General features: G+C 48.3%; 1 protein-coding gene across 1 annotated transcript; it reads left to right on the top strand.

The window, feature by feature from the left end:
- The first annotated feature begins 11,247 nt into the window (after positions 1–11,247).
- On the top strand, positions 11,248–15,047 carry LOC119280731. Its single transcript, XM_037561479.1, has 10 exons — positions 11,248–11,406; positions 12,265–12,452; positions 12,567–12,840; positions 12,937–13,033; positions 13,109–13,236; positions 13,348–13,432; positions 13,595–13,757; positions 13,838–14,007; positions 14,290–14,647; positions 14,792–15,047. The coding sequence occupies exons 2-10, from the start codon at positions 12,294–12,296 to the stop codon at positions 14,855–14,857; spliced, it is 1,500 nt and encodes a 499-aa protein (XP_037417376.1). The 5' UTR covers positions 11,248–11,406; positions 12,265–12,293; the 3' UTR covers positions 14,858–15,047.
- The last annotated feature ends 7,489 nt before the right edge of the window (positions 15,048–22,536 follow it).

Here is a 22,536-nt window from a genome sequence, read left to right as displayed (position 1 = left end):
TTCTTGTCCAGCACTTCCCCCACCACCGCGCGGAGACGATTCAGCTCCTCTGAGAGATGAAGAAGGAGACCAGGTCTAGAAGTCGTAGCTCGTTGAAGGTGATGGGGTGGTCGAACGGGTTCAACCTGATGGTCGGCATGGTCGCGCTTGCACGATGGTATGCACCGCTTCCTGCAACAACTTAGCCGATGCCTCAAGCATCTTTGTGGTGGACGCATGCCTCTTCTGAAGCTTCGTGAACTACCGCTCATAATGGAGGAGCATGTCATTCTTCTCCTCCCTGAGCTCACGGAGCTCCACGTCCTTGACCCAGAATTCTGCATCCCTGTCCTAGAGCTCCTCTGCCAGGCGCCTCACCTCAGATGCGGTGATCTCGTGCGCCATCATGGGAACCAGTAGTAGAAGGAATGGGAAAACCAAGCTGAGGGGGCGAAAAGTCAAAGCTATCTACGACAATGCGGAGGGAGCTAAAGCATGAGGATGGATGTCTCCTTATAGAGCGGAGGAGAATATGGCGAGAAGATTGAGTGAGGCGTTTTGGCTCCTAGGATCATCTGCACGTGCGCTCAATAAAAAAATTAAAACAAATACTTGAAAAATTCAAAAAATTCCAATTTTTTTGGCATGGTAGATAATTTGGTGCGTGATGTTCGCTCCAAATTTCGAATCATTTAGACATCTGAGTAGCTCTCGGCAAAAAAGACAAATTTAGGGTCTGTTAAATAGTGTACTGTTCATATACTGTTCTGACCCAAGTTGTCTTTTTTTCTGAGAGCTATTCAAATGTCCAAATGCTCTAAAATTTAGAACGCACCTCACGCACCAAATTGTCTACCTTGCACAAAAAAATTGGATTTTTTTGATTTTTTTTGAATTTTTTATGAATTGTTTCTTGAGCGGGTGCAGATGAGCCCGATCTCAGAATTGGATATTACCGAAAAAGGGTTTCCCCCCGCTTTGTATACAAAGCAACCAACCGAAACATCCAACAATAGGTGTTGGGGCGGAAGCAGCACAATCACGCCCAAAAGAAAAGAAAGAAAAAATACAAGAGAAACAAACGCCGACAACGGCGGATCGACAAAGAAACGAAAATGCCTCGTGGCCGCTGCACCCACCAGAGATCGCCCACCAAGCTCCGAGCCTCCGAAGCACCGGTACCAATCAACACCTCCAAGAAGGGACGCGACGAAGACGACGCTGCTGCCAAGGGTTTTCCCCGGTTCACGGTGAGGAGAGAGGAAGGGTAGCCCCGATGCCCTCCAGGAAGGTCTGGCGGCACCCACAAGCGCCACCGCGTCGTTGTCGGCCAAGCCAACAGAGATTTCTCCCGATCCCAACCTTCAACTCAGGCACTCCAGAGCTCGCCGCCAAATAGACCCTCACCCTGCGCCAACTCGGACACGAAGCTTCCAACGCTGTCTCACCATGGCACCGTGAAGCATGGTCTGCACAATGAAGAAGAGGAGCCGGGACAGGGCAGCAGCACCGTCGGCACGCGGGAGGGCCCCACCTCCACCGCTGAAGATAGTAGCTGACCGGACGCAATGGCAGGAACACACCAGGCCCATGGCCGCACAGGCCCGGCCGGGATCTCCGAGGCCCATAAAGTTCCCGCCTCCGCGCTGCAGCCGGCACGCCGTCGGTTCCGCCGCCCCTGTCCAAGCCGCTCCCCTTCCTCCCCGCACCGAAAGCTGCCAAGTGGAGGCACCACCACCACGCGCACCGCCGGCCACCACCATCAGGTCACTGGACCGCCACCGGCCGAGCCGCACCACCGCCGCACGCCCACGACGGAGAGGAACCACCGCAGCCGCCAGCAGCCCGGAGCCGGACCCCAGCCGCCGCCCACACTGCCTGCCGGGCAGATCCGGCCGCCTCGGCGAGGCGCGCTCCAGCGCGCAGCCGGCCACGCAGCACCATGCACCGCCGGAGGGCCGCGCGCCGCCATGTCGCGGTGCCCCGCGCCCGCCCTCGATGGAGGAACCCGCGTCACCCCCATCGCGCGGAGGAGGAAGAGCAAGGCCCCACCGCCGCTGGCACCGGTCGGGCTTAGCCCGGCCGCGCCCCCTGGCGGCGGCGAGGGAGGAGGGAGGAGGAGGGGAGACCGGCGGTGGAGGGATCTGGGCGCCCGCCCTGGGCGCCTCGCGGGTGGCGGCGCGGGGGGAGGGAGGAAGGGTTGTCGTCAGAATTGGATATTCGGAGAAGATTAATCAATAGTACTACTAAATTTTGGTTTTCCCCGGTCGATGCCTTTTCACATCAGGGTTCAGGGGGCAGTGGGTTTTACTTGCGGGGTGACGTCCAAAGACTAAAGTCCAAAAGCAACACACCAGTGGATATTTTAATTTTACCTAGCAGCAGGTAGCAACAAACGAGAAGGTGGTATGAGTTCTGGATACGACTTACGATCATGCGTCTGTCTTTTGGTCCCATACACGTCTAAGCGAAACCCGCGGGTGTAGTTCGCCTGAACATGCCGTAATAATAGGTGTTTCTAGGATTGTCGTTAAACGCTAAACGATCTAGCGTATTTCATCTTGCAACGCCTTCCGGGTCGGCGCGTGTGGTGGTTGCTACACTGGAGGCCGGTCGTCGGCGTCGCTCAAAGGCGGCTTCGCGAGCGGCGGGGCCACGTGCAAGTAGGACGCCTATTGTTCAGGAGCGAGTGGGGTCAGGCGACGAAATAAGTTTTTCAAGGCTCAGTGGACGAAATAAGACTCTGTCATTTAGTAAAAACATAGTACACATTACTTAGAGCATCTCCAGCCGCGCCCCCAACAAGCCCCCCAAGGCGTTTTTTTAGCGCCGGCGGCCGAAAATCGGCCTAGCCGCGCCCCTAGGATCTCATTTAGCACCGGTTTGGGCCGAAATAATAGCCGGCGAACCTGAGCCAAACCCAAGCGCCCGGGGGTTGCTTGGGGGCGCCGGCAGAAGCAAAAAGGGGCGTGGGGCCACTCTGTCGGCGTGAGGAGGCCCTTTTCCCGCTGTTTCCTCCCGCTTTCCCCCCTCAGCTTCCCTCTCATTCTCCATTTCTCCCGCCAATCTCCTCCTCCTTCCCTTCTAGCCGGCCACCGTGCCGCCGAAGAAGTACGTGACCCCCGCGCCACGACGGATATCACCACCGCCGCCGCCCAGCCGAAGAAGAGGAAACAGAGGGCGCCGCCGCCCAAGCCCCCGGTCTGCTCTTCTCACAAGCCTCCTCGTCGCATCTCGGCGACACCGACGCGATGGAGGCCGACATGGAAGACATCATCACGACCGGTTCGGCCGCCGTCGCCGCCTCCCCCGGGTTCACTGTCCAAGACGAATGGACATCAACGGCGACATGGACGGCGAGCTCGACTATGGCAAGAAAGAGCCAGAGGAGGAGGAGGAGGAGGAGGAGGAGGCGCCTGCTCCGGCAAGGAAAGGGAAGAAGAAGAAGAAGCGAGCGGCCAGGACCGGCGAGCCGCGCATCAAGTGGGCGTCCAAGGAGGACGAGTGCCTCCCCGAAGCGTGGAAAGTTGTCTTCCTCGACCCGATCACTGGCATGAACCAGAGCGTCGACACGTATTGGGACCGCATCAAGGCCGAGTTCGACGAGCGCAAGCTCGTCGACCCCTACTTCAAAGGCGTCTACATGCAGCGCCGGTCGAAGGCAATGGCAAACCATTGGGGGCTCATCCAAACTGCATGCAACAAATGGCATGGGATCGTCGAGGAGATCATGGCTCGCCTGGAGAGTGGCGCCAGCGTCGAGGATCAGGTATGGCACGCCGGTTTCTCCCTTTCCTTTTCACCGTGTGCGTGCCCACCGAATGATGTTCCTCGGCGCAGCTGCTGCGGATGTTCGCCATGTTTCGCTAGGGCAATAACGACAAAGAGTTCAAGTACCTCCACGTCTTCAAACGGATCGACAAGTGCGAGAAGTGGGCAGAAGTCCGGTGCACCCTCGCCAAGGCCAAGGAGACATACAAGCCGGACACGCCGACGCCGGGCGCGGCCAAACACTACTAGGGAAAAGCCTAGCAGTAGCGCGCATATTAGGTGTATCAGTAGCGCGGGGCACCACGCTACTAATATGGTGCTACGGCTAACATGTATCAATAGCGCGTAATGACCCATGCTACTGCTATACATGGCTAGCAGCAGCGAGCTGTTGGGCAACTCGCTACTGCTAATATCTGCGGCGCTTTAGTTCAGGACGCGCTACTCGTAAGGACGTGTTGCTGCTAACTCTACTCCCCTCGCTACTGTTAGTTTTATTATTTTTTGCTTTTTTGTGCATATTTGTTTTGTATATGAACAGGCTTTATACAATAATCTTTAGCATCATACACATACAAATGTAATCATAGCATCAAATCATGTCATCATCATAATCATCATCCAACACAAAGTGGTCTCTCGTCATCATCTCGAAAATAGCGATACAAGTTCTTGCAACTACATCGTCATCCATCTAAACAATGTTATACGCGAGAAGAGCTATCACTATGATTGAGAGCGGAACTATGCATTACATGAGTTCATACCCCTCTCTGGCACTAGCGTGAACCAAAACTAACTACTGGCTGTCGCTCGGAAACCGGAAACTGGTACACCTGGGCCTGACACTCACGACCACTCGTCGTATACTCCTGGGCGTAGCACTTCTTCGCCATTGATGATCTATGCACCTGCATCGTCACATGAGTCGATGATATGCAACATATATAGTTGAGCAACATAAAGAGACAAAATTGGCAAAAATAGAAGCACCATATCATAAGCATAAATAACAAAGTTCATCGTACCCAAAATTCCCTAACTAGAGTGATCTTCGCTAGTCGAGGAGGAAGGTTTAATTACATCACAAATAAAGTTTCGTCGTGCATAACTCAAAGTTTCTTCATACATAAAGTATGGACTAAACGAACTCATTGTCATATATCGACAATCACTCAAGCATGTCGTGCCATCCATTCAAATCAGGGAGATAGTCCCCGAGCTTAGTGAAAGGCTTCAGGTCGAGACGCTGAGCCGCTACGCATGTTCGGACGTCTTGCCGCGATATTTCTCCTTCCTTGTAGAACAACCCTGTTTTTTCGAGGACCTCCTTCATGATGATTTGGGCAAGTTCATGTTGGATGCAATAGAACTCAGCTCGGAGCCAATGATCATCGATATCTCCTACGTTCCTTGCCCATTGCAGAATATGGGCATCCCTGGCTATAGGTGACATGCGAAGGTTCTGCCAATCCCGTCTGTACTCCAGCATCTGGTGTATGACATAGAATCCATCGTTAAGACTATCACTCGGTTGCTGGATGCAGCAGAAGTCGGTCTTATGGCCGAAGGCGTCCCTGCCGTTCCTAGTCTTCTTGATCTTGATCTCTCCACCCCGTACGCCGTAGAAAAAGATAGCATTGTCGAGAACAGACTTGATGTGGGTGTAATCCTTTTTGTTAATGTTCTTCGACGAGTCCAAGTAAAGTGCGTGGGAGTATAGGGGGTAAAGGATAATGAGGACGGCGCGCCCGTTGCTGTGCAAAATAAGTACACCTCAAATTAATTAACCTACATTGTGTAAATGAATGATTGAAATCGAAGGAAGGATATCCATGCAGATGACTTACTGGGGATAATAAGGCACGAGAATCGTCTCCTTGTCCTTATTGGCGACCATGAAATTGACGATGTAGTCCCTCGCGTATTCACGGTGCTCTGCGCAGACTGCCAAGAAGCTCTCGTGCATGAAGTACAGGTCAGCGACATAGATATAAGGTATCTGCTCAATCCCAATGATGTAGTTCATGTACAAGGCATAAAGGGGGACAAACGTAAAATCCAGGTTCTTCAAGTGAAACATGTTGAAGATGTAATTGAATCGAAGGAAGAACTTCTCTATGGGGATTGTGTCCATGTAAAACCTTTGTCGCGACACGTTAACCACGTAGAGTGTGTATCCTCGATTTTCCGAGGCGATTAGGATTTTCTCTCTCTGCAGCACATCGTCGTGAAGTCTCCTTAGATCGTCGTGTATGGCCTGTACCGATGCCTTAGGTAGGATTGGTTCACCGGTGATATGGTATTTCACCGCACCGGGGACAGGTATACGGTCTTGAACCCGAGGCTGCAGAGACGGCTGGATCATAGCAACAACTTTATTGCTGCCTTTCCTCGCTCTCTTCCGATGCTTCTTTGGTGGAAGGTCGTCTACAGTACGTTCAGGCTCCGGAGGCGGCAATTCAGGCACCGACTCATGACCCTCAAACCCTGAGTACTCATACTGCTGAGCCATCGATCCTTCGTCATCAATGGCGCCAGTATTGAGATACTGTTGAGTGTCATCCTCATCCTCATCTATGGCGACGTCATCAACGACTAATGGAGCCTCTTCCTCACCCAGTCCGCTATCACCCAGCACGACAGGCGACGCTAACTGGGTATGTGGGGTGTTGATGTTCATACCTTGCAGAGGCGGCGTGGTCGTGGGTGTGCTCCCGGCCGCCTCCAGACAAAGCAGACTCTTTGGCCACAACAGGACCCACTTCTTGCAATCTCCAAGATGTCATGGGGTCTTTTCGTCATCTCACTCTAGTGCCGGAGGAACCAAATTCTCGTGGCCCGGTTTGACACTAGCCACGGAAACCTTGAAGACGTCTGGGGCGATCGGCCGGCTATGGAACAATTGTTCCTTCGGCTTCATTATCGTTGCCTTCCCCACGTCCACCTTCTGGCCGTTGATGTCGTACAATCTGGTGCACGGGGCACCGGCCTACAAAGACATGTCTGCGATGTGAGACATCCGAAAGGCAACGGAAACAGGAGATTATACATTTATTGAAGAGGGCCGGTGTGACAGGTACTGTGAGGGCGTCGAGCTCAGCTAAAGACGAAGCAGGTGCGGGAGCCGGTGCAGGAGCAGGTGCAGGTGCTGGTGCATGTGCTGGTGCAATGCTAATCGAGCTGCTCCCGAAGAAGTCGGCAAGGGGAAAGTCCGCTGCATCTTTTTTCTGGATTTCGCCTCCTCCAACCGACATTAGCCGAAACCAATACTGTCAGGTCCATTTTACGGCAGCTACCGTCGTTGCGACTGTCTTAGCTGAATTCTTCTCAACCACAATCTCAACCTTCTTATCGATGCTTTCTTTTAACCTCCGCCTTTCCTTTCTCTTCTTTGTGATCTTAGCGTAGTACTTCTTCCATGTGGTGCTGTCTCCAACACCGTGCACATGTCCATACGATGGCCGAATGTCCACCGAGAGTTGTTTCAATATGTTCAACGCCAGATTGAATGGGGTGTCCCACTTGGGCCTCGCCAGCGCCTCAGACGGTGAGTCGCTTTCGGCCGCAATCCTGTGCTGCTCTCTCTGCAAAAGGAACAAGGATCGTTTACAAATATGACTAAACATGCAGTCAAATTGATCAGAAATTAAAATTACCAGCAGTCTGATGAACTCCGTCGTGACCGGGTCCGTCTCGAAAATCTTCTTGACTGGGTCCCAACGGTGCTAGGCCCTGAGGACGTCATACTCATGTAGGATGGTGACCTCCGCCAAGGGGTCTGGGGTGCCCAGACTTTCGCGTTCCGCGTCCTCCTTGGCCCATATGGACCTCTTCCCCGCGTAACCACGGCTTCCGAGGTGGTGGTGCCCCATGTTCCTCTCTTGAAGCCCCTTCATGTACTTTGACTTTTTTTGGCATCTTCGGCATCGCAAGCCGCCTTGAATAGTTCAAACTGCTCTACCATGATTGTCGGATTTTCTTTCACAATCTCGGAGTAGTGTTCCTTTTTGTCGATGGCGCGTTTCACCCTTCCTTTCCAGGCAGCCAATGCGTCGCTGCACTTGGTCATGGCGCATTTGTTTATCTGCTTCATTGCCGAGTCTATCTGTGGATCTTTATATTGGATTTCATCCCGGCCCGGGAACAAGAATATCTGGTGCAGCAAGGTCAGGATGGACTGCTTCATATTTGGCCTCTTCTTTAGTTTCTCATCATTGATGGTGGCGCACGCCCGTACAATGCGTCCTATCTGATTGTCATAGCAGGAGCGCACTTCCACATGCAGTTTTGGCAAAAAAATTGCCTGTCATCCACCTTCGTGACCACTAGTCTAGTAGTCAGGAGCTGGTTTGGGCGTCGACATCTCCTCTTCGATTTTGGTTCTGTGGCTTTGCCAGTATCGGTGCCGGTCTCGGCCCGGTCTCGGTGCCGGTCTCGGTCTCAACGCCAGTCTTGGCACCGGTCTCAATGTCGGTCTCGGATGAGATAGGTGGGCCCAGCAACAACAACTGTTGATCGTTGGCAAGGCTTAAATATTCGTGTGCCGCCAGGTAGATGTCGTCGCAATCACCAGAACCCTGTCCTTCATCGTTGCTAGCCATGTTTCCTACGATTAAATCTAGTCAATTAATTCTAGACCTAATAAAATGAATAATGACATAAAAAAGGCCTATGTTTTGCAGGAATGTTGATTCCTTCCTGGTGCGGCAAATCCCAGGCACTTGATATGTCCTAGTTTGTAGCACAAGTCATACCGAAATTCATGGAAAATTTCGGCATGACCTTTGCTAAAAAGTGGACAAATCGAGCGACTGAAATTTGCCGGAACGAAAATGAATCAACATTCCGGCAAAACATAGGCCACTCGGCTTCATTCCCTAGAAACAACAAAAGGCCACTTGGGCACAATCGAACCACTTCAATGAAAAGATATAACATGACCACTTCAATGAAAAGATATAATCAACATTAAAAGTCTAGGAAGGGATCATCTTTAAAATAAAACTTGCCTAAATTCTTTTCCTTCAAAAATAGTGGTCTTTTCAAAAATCAAAAACCTTTGCAAAATGACGTCACTAAACACTTCTCTGCCTAGGACTGAACCCAAATTATGTTGATCTAGCTATTCCTCTCTCTCACACACACGCACATTATTTTCTCTAACCCTTCTCTGCCTAGGACAAAACCCAATTAAATTACAAAGGAACTCCATTTCTCTAACCCTTCTGACCTAATGCTCTAAAATAAATTTTTGCTCTAACCTAGCCAACCTACTTAACCTAGCTTGTTAACCTAACGAACCTAATTAACCTAGCTATTTAACCTAGTTAGTTAACCTAGCTAATTTACCTAGTTTACCTAGATAATTAACCTAATTAAACTAGTTAACCTAGCTAGTTCTCTGTCAAAGCCCTAAATAAATTTTTGTACTAACCTAGATAATTAACCTAATTAAACTAGTTAACCTAACTAGTTCTTTGTCAAAGCCCTAACTAAATTTTTGCACTAACCTAGATAATGAACCTTATTAAACTAGTTAACCTAACTAGTTCTATGTCAAAGCCCTAACTAAAATTTTGCACTAACCTAGATAATTAACCTAATTAAACTAGTTAATCTAGCTAGCTAGTTCTCTGTCCAGTGTTTCTGCTATGCATGAGAAAGAGAGGAGGGGTGGGGGCTTACAGAGGATGGCTCTAGTGGTGGCGAGGGAGGCAGGGGCGTCTCCGATGATGGCGAGAGAGGCAGGGGTATCGAGGGCGGCTCCGGTGGCGTTGATGAGGCCGCGCGGCTCCGGTGGCGTCGATGGCGCGCGGCTCTGGTGGCTCCGGGGGCGTCGACGTCGGCAGGAGATGGCGGCGAAGTGGGCGACGGCGAATTGGGGAGATGGCGGCAAAGTGGGGCGAGGAATTTGGGGGAAAAGTGGTGGCCGGGGGGAAACCGTTTTTGGGTTAAGTCAAACTTAGCGGTAGCGCTTTTTGCGAAACGCGCTATAGCTATAGCGGTTTCTACGAAACGCGCTATGCTATAACTATGTATTTTCCTTTTATTTTCTTATTTCTTTTTCTGTTTCTATAGCGGGGGTCTAGGAAACACACTGCTACTATATTATCTATAGCGCCTCTTATGGACAGACGCTACTGCTATGTCTTTCTCCTTTTTTTTCCCTTTTTCATTTATTTTTCTTTACATTTCATTTTTTTTTCCTTTCTCCTCTTTCTATTTCTTTCATTTTCATTTACTTTTCTATCTGTTTGTCATTTTGTTTTATTTTCATTAGCAGTAGCGCTTTTCATAGTAAACACGCTGCTACATTGATCTAGCGGTAGCACGGTTTTTACAAGACCGCTACTATTATGTGTAGCCTATCGGCTTAGTAATGGGAATATTAGTAGTAGCGCTTTTACAGTAACACGCGCTACCGCTACATTTTTATCTGTAGCGCTCTTATACCGCACGCGCTACTGCTATGTAGCACTAGCGCCCTTTTTTAACACACGCTACTGCTAAAATTCTGTGTATAAGGTTTTCCCTAGTAGTGGAAGGGCGCTCGGACGGTAACAAAGGGGCCAAGAAGGCGAAACATGCCGAGTCGGCTACCGCACACGTGCAAGAGTCCATCGAGCATTGCCTCGCCGACGCAAAGACCCGGGCCGCCCAGCGGGAAGAGAAAACCAAAGCGCGGTGGTCGGCGTTGATGGCGAACAGCGCCGTCAAGCTCGACTTGCTCCGGACCAACGTTGCCACGAAGAAGAGGAACACCGGCCTGGCTTTCCTGATGGGCGGGATGGACAAGCTCCGGAGCGACGACGAGCCGCTCAAGCCGTGGTACCTGGTGGAGCGCGGCCTCATCATGAACCAGATGCTGGCGACGGCGCCGCCAACTCCCACGCCGACGCCAATGTCGCCGCCAAGGCCGAGCGATAATGCCTCCACGACGCACAGCGGCACAGAAGCCACTCCGACGCTGCCCAGCACAGAAGCCGCTCCGACGCCGCCCAACACAGAAGCCGCCTCGACGCCGCCCAGCCCGCAACGCCGACGCCGGAGGCCAACACAGTTGTTTGATGCATTGCCTACGCGTCCTTTCTTTTTGCACGCCGAACTTTTCATTTGATCGCCGACATGTGGCAAGTTGATCGCCAAGTTGATCGCCGAACTGTGACGCTGATCACCGGACTCGTGGCGTTTTTTGAAGCAAGAATGGACCAAGTTCGAATTTGCGACGCCTTGGGAGCGGCACCTGGGGGCGTGGCTCGGACCTAGATCACCCCAGAGCCTTAAAATCGCCAGGCGAGCGCCCGAAAGAGTGCCGGCCTATGCGCTGGGGGGCCGAACGGGTGAATATGTTCTTAGCCTACGAGTATGTCATTTTTACTACCGTGTAATTGTGTAAAAATGTATTTTAATGTACTACCTGAATCAATCTACACGTAAGCCAGGACGACTTGTCACTTCACTCTGCAGTCTGCACTGATGCACCCTGCACAGCCATCCCCTCGTAATTCTTTCCCCATCTCCTCCTCCTCTCCCGTTCCCTCGTCCTCTTCTCCCCCCTTCCCCTTCACCTTCTCCTTCTCCTCCTTCGGTTTGGCCCAGCTCCAAGCCTGGTTCTTGTTCTTGGTAAAGAAGAGGAAAGCATTGCTTCCGGAGGTAAGCAAACCTAGGTCTCCCTGGATTTTGTGTCCTTTTATAGCAGACTTAGGTCGCCGGATTCTAATTTTCTTGAATATCACTTTCCAGTTCTTGGATAGTGGTTCCAAGATTGATCCCACGCTCTTGAGTTCTTCCGCCTTAAATAGTAGTCCTTTTTCCCCGCTTACAAAGTGTTCTGTTTATTGCGCCCCATATCATCCTGACATCTAACAAGCACAGTCGCTCATTGATAATCATGTTAGTTTTTCCCATGGACGCCAGAGTACCATTTTGGAACTCAGATTAGCACCCCCCCCCCTTTTCTCTCTCTCCCTCTCTAATTTCTTATCCAGATTCGAGAACCGACCATTTGGTTGAAAATCACTGCAAATGTTTGCTTGGGAAAAAGTGAGAAACAGAACAAATTTCACCCCAAAGGTGAAGGCCAAATGGGGAGAGACCCCTGTCATATTTAAGAATATAAGGTGTGGAGTTTAACTAGGTTAAATAGCTTTATGGGCAAGGGCAACACACACTAAAACATACAGTATGTGAACTACTGATTTCGACAAATCATATACTCCCTCCTTCCCAAAATAAGTGTATCAACTTTGTACTAAATTTAGTACAAAGTTATACTAAAGTTAAGACACTTATTTCGGGACGGAGGGGGTATTTAGTAAGCATTTTGTTAATAGAAAGCCACCGCCGAGAAATCATATATTTAGCAGTCTGCACTGGTTTCAGTCTTTCACCTCCATGGTGAAAACTATTTCTGCACATTCTTAGTATTTTTGTGCAGCTCTTGGGGTTGACTAATGGACAAAAGATTGGTCACATTGTGTTCATATATTTTTTGTCTTCACATATATGTAGAGCTTAAGCTTCAAGCCATCAACGCCAAAATGGATGAAGCTGAGGGTGGGTTCACCCCACTGTATCAGTTGAACCCATCACCGGAGCCCAGGCACAGAGTCCGGGTGCGCATCTTGCGGATGTGGGAGTCCTTCAACCCAAACAATGGCACGGTGTTCGGCCTCAACAGCCTTCTCATCGACGATGAGGTGACACTCATTACCGACCTTATGAATTTATGATGCTTGATGCCACCTGATACTGTTGTCCAGTTCTGAGATTTTGTTGACACAATGATCCTTCTTTCCGCCTCCCACTTGTAGGGTGGGACCATGCAAGCCCATATACATCCAAACAATAAAAGGCGTTTCCAAGAGCGGCTAGTTGAAGGGAACGTCTACGCACTTTCAGATTTTAAAGTTGATTCAAGCGAGGGGAAATATATGACCTGTAGGAACCCCATGGTGATGCACATTGGAGCGCAGACGGTGGTGGATGAGATCGATGGAGATGTCGATGCGATACCACTCTGCAACTTTGATTTTGTTGATTTCGTTGATGTTCCTTCGAGAGACCGCAAGAATAGCTTATTGACAGGTAAATGTTTTGGAAGCTGAAAAGTGTTAGGTTTGCCACATTAATATCTGCAGATTCTTAGTTTTTTTCTGGCATGTGTTGGTATAAACGTCGCAGATGTTATTGGCCAAGTGGTAGAAGTTTGGCCCATACAGCAGGTCCCTAAAAAATTCCGCATGATAGAATTTTGCAGCTTACGGATTGAGGATTTCAGGTAATAGAACTCAGTTTTTTCTTTCAGATCTTTTCGTTCTGTGGTACCACCTTATCTGCAATTGTCATCTTACAGGGGAAAGGAACTGGATGTCACGCTGTATGGAAAGCTTGGTCATGATTTTTACGCAGAGATTCACAAGAAATGCCAACAAGATCCTGTTGCTGCCGTGTTCGCAGCGACGTGTGTTTGCCACTATAAGGGTCAGTCCTTGATTCACCCTTCCGTCTATTTACCGCTTTCTACCATCTTATACAACTATATAACTGTATTCCTTTCATTGCCATGAAACATGATATCACTGTTCTGTTTAGGAAAAGGATATACAATTTGCTCTTCATCAGCTTCAAAGTACTATCTAGATTTGGAAATGCCAGAAGCACAACAATTCCGCACGAAGTGAGTGGCCTCTAATATCTACTCCCTCTGTCCTAAAATGTAAGATCATTTTAGTGTCAAAAATGATCTTATATTTTGGGACGGAGAGAGTATTATTTAAACTGATGATTGATCTATTCTAACGCACATTGGTTTAGGGCTAACTTTGTTGTTTGTGTGCAGTTGGCATCATCCAAAAAAAACCATAGTGCACCTCCATTCGCAGCAAGCAAGCTCTGTAGATCCAACTCAGGAGTCACAAAGTATTTCGCAGCGAGCCCAGGAGTTACAAAGTAGCTGGAGAACAATCAAACAGCTGCAAAACATCGATCCATTCGGGTTACCGGTAAGACGGTGCTCCCCTCTCATTGATGCATATGGGTTTTGTGCACTTGACAGCCTAATTCTGTTCTGGGTCTATTGCAGAAGGATGCCAAATTTTTGTGCACAGCCACCCTGAAAGAGATAGATTGCACTCAAGGTTGGTACTACCTTGGATGCGTCCACTGCAGACAGTCGATCGGCAGGGACGGAAGCGAATTCTGGTGCAGCCAGTGTGACCCAGTGAACAAGAAGCGGAAGAGGCCGGAATTACGGTAAGAATCTTGAAGATTCGTGTACTGCCAGTGCCTCATTGCTTCTTTCTTCAGACATCACATGCTAAATATTGTTGAGTACTCCCTCTGTTCCTAAATATTTGTCTTTCTAGAGATTTCAACAAATGATTACATGCAAAGCAAAATGAGTGAATCTACACTCTAAAATACGTCTACATACATCCGTATGTTGTAGTCCATTTGAAATGTCTAGAAAGACAAATATTTAGGAACGGAGGGAGTAGTTAGTAACTACCATGCTGGTGTTTTTGGGCACGCAAGGTATAAGCTAAATGCAGTGGTGGAGGATGACACTGGCATCATGAACTTGATGATCTTTGCGGAGGAGGCGGAGGGACTGATCAGTATCGCGGCAGAACTTCTCAAAGAGATTGCCGGTGATGACAGGTGCACCATGCCAGATGCAATCTCAAATATTCTTGGCACGACCCACACCTTTGAAGTTGCCGTGGACAACCGGAGCTTGAGCTTCGTGGTGAAATGGGTCCTGGACGACGATGAGTTGACACTGCTGCAGCACAGTGGGTCAGTTCAGTTGACAGTAGGAGGCGACAACAATCATTTGCTGAAGGAAGAGGGCTATTCGTTGGTGTCTGGTTGCAGCTCACAACTTATGGAGGTAAGGCATGCTTGGCATTTATTTTCGACACATGTAAACCGACGGGCGAAAATGTGTTTTTTTTTCTCTGCAAGTACATTGAACTGCAGGTAAGCTCTATGGAGCGTCTTGATCCAATCAGTTCTCCTTGCACATTGATTTCAGGAGAAGATGGTGATCATCAAGCAAGAAACAGAGCTGAAGGCCGTAGATGAGGCAGATGCAGAATGACTCCTTTCCCTGACTCTCAGCAGCAGCTCTTGGTCTCACAAGAACAATATGTGCTACATGGGCGGTAATCAGACCAAGTAGCAGTTCTTTTGCTTAGCCTTAATTCTAAACCTATGTAAAATAAACATGTAAGAAATCTAGTGTAAATATTATGTGGAAGCCACCTTTGATCAAATTTGCTGGGAATACTCATCATTGGGCCAGTATGTCTTTATGTTTGCGGGTGTGGGCCAGTATATGTCAATAGGCTGGAGTAGCACAGTAGTGACTCTTGCAAACACAATGGGTTTTTTTTTCTTGAAAAGGAGGTTGATCTACTTGGACACTGATCCGGCCCTCAGTCGAGCCACATTTGGCGAGCCGTCGTAGGTGATGCTCGCTAGCAGCGGTCAAGTTTGTTTTCTTAATATCGATTTTTTTTCTGGCAGAAGAACCGGTTTCTGGTAGATATAGGAAATTTTGGAAGAAAATGTTCGAAACCTTTTAAACGGATTTAAATTCAAAAAATCGCATCAACATATACAAATTTTAACCTCACTCCAAACATACTCACAAATGTTTCACTGGTCAGCCCACGAATCCTTTCTCCCTGTCCCCACCGCACCAGGCATATATATGTGGCAGTACAGGCGTACAAACCGAATATCCATTTCTCCGGGCTCATCTGCACCCGGTAAAATAAATCACCAAAAAACAAAAAAAAAACAAAAAAATCCAATTGTTTTTTTGCATGGTAGACAATTTGGTGCGGGAGGTGCGCTCTAAATTTCAGACTACTTGGCCATATGAGTAGCTCTAAAAAAGACAAATTGTGTTAGAAAAATACATGAACAGTAAACTATTTTAGAGACCTCAAATTTGTTTTCTTTCTTTTTACCGAGAGCTTCTCAGATATTCAAATAATCTGAACTTTGGAGTGCACATCACGCACCAAATTATCTATCATGCAAAAAAAATAGAATTTTTATTTTTCTAGTATTTGTTTTGAATTTTTTTCTTCGTCGCGGGTGTAGATGAGTCTGAGCACCGAATCGTTGCTCTCCATACAATCCCTATTTTACATTCTTAAGAAGTTGATCTCACTACTATCAATTCTCTCTACATGCACACTGTCCACATCAGTTCATGCCACATCAGCGTTCATATTGTCTAATTCTCAGCGTTTTTCTTTTTAAATTAGCAACACACCTTCCGGTCCGCCCCCTTTCCCGTCTAGTCCCTCCGTCGGTGAAGAGTGTACTTTTATCTTACCAATGCACATACTTTGTGCATCAACATGTCATAGTTCTAAGGGATGACTGCCTCAAAATTGCATGTCAGAACTATTTATGTAAAAAGACTAGCAAATATGCCCGTGCATTGCAACGGGAGACAAAAAAATTATGCGCTAGCCAAATAAGTATGACTCAATACCCTGATATATGAGCGTACTCTATTTTAACACGGTGGCTCACCATGTTGCCACTTACTTTTTTTCTCACCCTCACCGATGATGTTCATGATGTCTACGTGCTCACAATGCATTCGACATGGTAAATATCAAGGCTATGAGCTTGCCAGTGCATGCCACATTTGTCATTATGCCGCGCAAGGGAATGTTTCAAACTTTAAAAACAAATCGCACCGACCACGAACTACTCCGAACGCAAAGACATATAAAGACTTTCGAAAAACTAATAAAATCCTAGACATAAAAGATATTTGAATCGGTGAACAGTTTTCCGAATCAACAAAAAAAATTTTGAATTTTTTTTTTCTAGAAAATCAGGAACATTAGTTTTTTTACAAACATTTTTTCAATGCATGAACAGTTTCCGAATTCAATAACATCTTTTTGACTCAACAAACATTTTTTTAATAGATGAACTTTTTTAAAAAAAAGTGGGGAAGAAATTTTTGTGAACATTTTATAAAATTTCATGGACTGTTTTTCTCAGATTCCCGTATATGTTTTGAATCCATAATCATTTTTTGAAAATCGTTAACATGATTTTATTTCCCGGCCATTTTTGCTAAATCATGATTTTTTTATAATATGCAAACAGTTTTGGAAAACCACCAACATTTTTTGAATCTACGAAAATTTTATGATTTCCTAAACCTTTTTTGAATTCACATATATTTTATGATTTCTTGAACATTTTTTAACTTGCCACTTTTAGAATTTGAAAATCCCAAATTAATTTAAAGAAGGAAGAAAACAGAGTGAGAAAAAAAAAGACAAAAGAACGAAATGAGAATGAGGCCCCGCACATGGGCCGGCCCATGCACGCATAGGGAGGACATGCGTGAGAAAAGGGCGTTAAAAATTGTGGAAGCTTGGGATCAAACCCCGGTTTCCTTGCTAGAGGAGCTATGCATTAACCACTCTACTACTTGTTGATCTATGGCATATATCGGTCTCACCTCTAAAAAACAACGAAGCAGGACGAGACTTTGGATGCGAAAAATGGAGTCGTTTTCTTCACTTATAGATGACATAGTGGGTAATTCATAGCAACTTCGGGGGTATCTTTTTGGATGGACCGTCAGAAACGATAGGTGCTCTTGTTATTAGTAAAGATTATTTGCATGGATATCCATTGGTTTCACCTGAACATATTGTTATAGTTATTCCGCAACAATGCACGAGATTTTATCTAGTTTAACATGTATGGGTGTTGAAATTCAAAAATATCAAACGATTAGGGTATTTCTCAGTGGTCAACGAAATTTCTGGTAGCCGATTGATTACCGGAATTTTCAACCAGAAAAACAACCTTGGTTGCGGTTCCGTGCCTACATGTGCAGTTTAGCACCATGAATGTGCCATCAAGCTGTCGACTGTCGCTGCTAGTGTGCCACCATGAGACCTCTCTGCCGCGCCTCCCTGATGAGTGGGCTCTGTTGCAGGCCACTTGCTTGCGTCAATGCCCGCCAATACCCCACCTTGTTTCTTTCTTCTGTTTTCACCAGTTTTCTTAGGATTTTTATTTATTTTTTAACACATCATTTATTTTTCATGTACAAGAGGTGCTTTTTTAAACTATGTTGAAACATTTTTTTAACTATGTTTTGTTATCTACTTTTTTCATCCACATTGTACATTTTTTATACAAACTTAACACATTTTATACATGTTTAACCTTTTCAAATATATCATTAACATTTATTCAAATACATTAAATATGTCTTAAACAATTTTAAAATACATGTAGAAACTTTTTTTTAAATTAGGCAAACATTTTCTGACATGTATAAAATTTCCTTAAAATATGTCAAACATATTTTTGGAATAAGTGAACATATTTTCAAAATGTAATATACATATTTTAGTGGTATGAAATAAATATTGAATTATATGATTTTTTTACATTGTATACATTTTTCAAAGATGGCAGATGATTTTTTTAAACCGATGTTTTTTTTATACTGCAAGAACATTTTATAAAAAATAACAAAATTATTTTAAAAAATATATGTATTCAGTATTGTTTTTAAATATGTACTCCCTCCGTTCCGAATTACTTGTCTTGGATTTATCTAGATACGGATGTATCTAGCACTAAAATGAGTCTAGATAAATCTGTATCTAGACAAATCCAAGACAAGTAATTCGGAACGGAGGGAGTACATAATAAATAATGTGTGTGACGTCAGTCTTACGAATGGCTACTGGGCCAATCCACTAACTGCTCATGTAGGCGAGTCAAGCTACTAACTCGCACAAAGCGAGCCATACTAAAAAAAATGTCACATTGTCGCCCAAAATCGCGCAGGACGATGATCCCCCCCAGCCCATTTAGCAGCCTACCATTACTAACTGCTATAGAATCCTCCTCGGTTTTAGGAACATTCTAGAACGACCTTTTTTCTGTCCGCAAGTTTTCCTTTTTTTCCAGATTTTTTTCTTTTCATTAAAAAATGGTTTGGAAACCTTTTTGTCAAACATATTCAGAATTGGTTTAAAAACTGTTTTTAATGTGCTTTCTGAAAAATAATTTACGGATTTTTTGAATTTCAAATATTTTAAAATGTCTGTAGTTTTCAAAAAATGTTTATGATTAATAAATATTCAATATTTCCAAAAAATGTTTTTGGAAACCCAAAAAAGCGATTGATATAATGCCGAAAACTTTACTTGTTACAGACCTATAGTACCTCTTCTCACTATAGTGATCTAAACACTCTTACATTTCTCTAAGGAGGGAGTACTTGGCAATGGGCCGGTCCAGTCGTGGCACCCCTGTGTGTTTCCGCGGCAAGTAGGATGTCCCACACATCCATCAATCGCTCGGAAACCCCTAAAAAATCAATCGCTCGGACTCTAAAAAAAAGTGGCACAAATTCAACCCTTAAGGTGTAACTGAATATTTGATGTATTCATGTAATTCAATAATTAATTCTCCGACTATAGAAATTTGGATAGGTCCTTATGTTGAATCTTAGCTGAGCTAAATTTATGTATCGCTGCAGGCATCGCCTTCCTCTCCTGTTGTCTTGCGGGTTGCAGGCTGCGCAAGCCCCATCGGACACCAACAATTGTATAGACGTGCATCACTAAGTTAGTTTGACTAGTTGTTTTCCTATTTTAGTATACTAGATATTTGGAGAATGGCGTTTTCGCTCTCGGCCTCCATGGAGGCCGACTTTTTGAAATTTTAAAATTTTAAAATTTTGGTTTCAAAAAAATCTAAAAAAATTTGTACAAGTAAACAAGGACGTGAGGCATATGTATGTGAAATTTCAGGTTGAAATACGTTGAACTGGGACCTGTACAAAAAAGACAAATTGATGGTCTGGAAGGATGAATAATATCATGTGTGAAAAAGCCCCAGATTTGTCTTTTTTGCACATGACTCATTTCAACGTATTTCCGAAAACATAACTTTATTTGATAAGAAAATTGAAAGGTGGGGTAGTTGAGGCAGTTTTTGGGAAAAACCAACAGAAAAACTAGATTTGAAAGGGGGAAAACTGGTAGAGGGAGGTGGCATGTAAGTAGGTTGGACGAAGGACAAGGGGGTGAAAGTACTTTGCATGAGTTTTAAGTAGGAAGATATTCAAATTAGCGACTTATTTGGATTGAATTATGAAGTGTGTGCCGGGGGTCGGGTGCGACATATGCCAAAGGATGGCTTATCATGGTGGGGGCGAGTAGAACGTCCCCGGTGCCTGCGTAGACACGAAAGCCGGCATACTTTACCCAGGTTCGGGGCTCTCATAGGAGATAACACTCCTAGTCCTGCTCTGCGGGGACTCCGCATGATCACTAAAGGCACAAGTGATACAAGGTTCCTCCTTGAGCTGTGTGCTAGAGGAAGGAGACGGCAAGGCTAGCTCTCTCCTGCTCCAGGTAAGTGGCTAGGTCTAACAGGGTGGGAACCCTTTGCATGGGTGCCCTGGGGGGCTTATATAGGCCTACCCCCAGGGGTACAATGGTAATCTAGCCGGCTGCTGGGCCCGGTTGTCAGTGTCTCCGGCCTCCGGCTTCTCCACCGACTACTGGGGCCCGCCGCTTGGCGGGCCCCGCCGACTGGTCTGGTACGGAGCCGACAGGCCGCTCACTGTAGCCGTGCTGCTAATGACGCTGGCTTGGTCATCTCAGTGTGGCTATAGTCCCGCCGTCTGGGGGGAGATCACTGTAGCCACACCTGGTCTCTTCAGGTTAATGGTGCACGGGCCTCGAGGGAGGGGACGGTCGCCTGCTGGAGGCCGGCCCTCCTCCGGTCCGACTGATTCGGCGTGCGCCGTCTTCTGGTATGTCGCTGCCCGGTTGGGCCCGCAGCCTACGGGCCGTACCGACAGGCCGTTGTGGGGAGCAGGTCTCCGCCTGCCCCAGAATGACGTCAGGGGAGAGTGGCAACAGTGTCACGCCGTGCGGAGATCTCCGCCCGTACGGGGCACTGTGGCCACGCCAACCCCGGGATTCGTGGGTGAGGGCTTCACTGTCGCCACGCCCTGTCTCGTCCTCTTGATGGGGGCACAAACTCTGAGGGCGCGTGGTGGCCGCCTGCTTGATGCCGTCCTCCCTGGGGGCCGGCTGGATGGAGCCGGCCGCTTGGGGTGGCGTCTGCTGATGGTCGGCCGCCCTCTAGCAGCCGGCCGTTGAGCTAGCCAGCCCTCAGAGGGTGGAACTTCAGCCTAGGCGCAGCAAGGCAGAGTCGGCCCAAAGTCTTGATAAATCCAGGGACTCGGGTGAGGCTACCCGTGGCCCATTACTCCGACAGTAGTCCCCGAAGCCGGTGAGGCGTTGCGGTCGAGGGGCCGCGAAGTCTCAGCGGCTTCCCCCCTCACCAAGCTCAGGGAGAGTGTCGATCCGTCTTGTGGTTGGCCGGCTGCCGAAGCCGGCTTCGTCCAAGTGGGGCTTTTGGTCGGTTTTGAACCCTAAGGTGGGAAAACAGGTGGCGTGCCTGCTAAGCTTCCCGGGTCGCCGTCCGCCACAGACACGCCACGCAGCGCACTCCGGTCCGGCCAGCCTGCCACCCCACGCTCCTGATGGGACGTGACAGTGGGTCGGGCCCGCCACTACCGCGCCTCGGCACCCGGGTGGATCCGCTGTGCCAAGGGGGGTAGTTGCAATTCCCGCGACCGTTCGCGGTCGTGGTGAATGCGCGCGATAAATGGGGGACGTGGGGTCGTGGGTGCAGTTAACCCCACGACCCACGTCCCGCCCCCTCGGCTTCATAGCTCGAGGTCTATAAGTAGGGGGAAGGGAGGGGTGCGGCAAAGCTTGAGCGCCCCCTCCCACTCTTTCTTCTTCCTCTGCTCTCTCCTCCATAGCCGTCGCTGCTGCTCCGTGCTGCCGTGGAGCTGCCGCCGCCGTTCGTTGCCGACGCATCCTTCCTCCTCACGCAGCCCGCCCGAAGCCATGGCGGGCGAGAAGGGCGGCGATTGGGAGGGGTCGACTGTGATCGAAGATCACATTTCCTTCCTCCGCGACACACGCCGGATGCCCAGCGCGGCACTCGTCAAGGCGCGGGTGCCGCCGGAGGCGGAAATCTCGCCGGCGCCGAGGGGAAATGAACGGGTCGTGTTCCGCTCGCACTTCCTCCGCGGCTTCGGCCTTCCGTGAGCGGCTTCCTCCGATCCTTCCTTGACTTCAACAACCTCCAGCCTCATCATCTCACACCCAACACCGTGACCCTACTCTCTGCCTTCGTCACGGCGTGCGAGGGCTACATCGGCGCCCTCCCCACACTCGAGCTGTGGGTAGCGTTCTTCTACGGGAAGCTCGGCACCTCTGCCAAGGACACGGCAGCCGAGTGCGGCGGTTACGTCGACATGCACCGGCCGGCGAAGCGGAACGCTTTCCCCGTCATCAAGCTGGCGCAGTCTGTGAAGATGTGGCGGCAGCCCTATCTACGTCGAGAACATGGACCCGGCTGCCGACTTCCTCAACCTGCCGGCCTAAGAGGCCGGCCCTCCCACCGGGCTCCGGCCTAACTGGGGCTACAAGCCGAAGCCAGTGACGCCAGACGCAGCGGCCGCCATCGGCCGACTCCGGGTGCTCCAGGAGTCGGAATGCCTCGTGGTCGCCGACCTCCTGATCGCCTTCGTCGAGCGCCGGGTTCTCCCGCTCCATAGCCACCCTCATCCAATCTTCCAGATGAGTGGGCACCGCGGCCCCAGCCGGCTATGCACGAAGCAGATGCCGACTGCTGAGGTTGCACGGATGGTGAATGAGATCTCCGACCTCA

The sequence above is a fragment of the Triticum dicoccoides genome, chromosome 3B (assembly GCF_002162155.2).
Source record: "Triticum dicoccoides isolate Atlit2015 ecotype Zavitan chromosome 3B, WEW_v2.0, whole genome shotgun sequence".
NCBI lineage: Eukaryota > Viridiplantae > Streptophyta > Magnoliopsida > Poales > Poaceae > Triticum > Triticum dicoccoides.
This window is presented reverse-complemented; position numbering and strand designations above follow the sequence as displayed.

Coding starts and splice junctions, on each gene's coding strand:
- LOC119280731 (XM_037561479.1), top strand. CDS start 12,294: ATGGATGAAGCTGAGGGTGGGTTCACCCCACTGTATCAGTTGAACCCA. Junction 13,433..13,594: donor GCACAACAATTCCGCACGAA/GTGAGTGGCCTC, acceptor GTTTGTGTGCAG/TTGGCATCATCCAAAAAAAA. Junction 13,758..13,837: donor TCGATCCATTCGGGTTACCG/GTAAGACGGTGC, acceptor GGTCTATTGCAG/AAGGATGCCAAATTTTTGTG.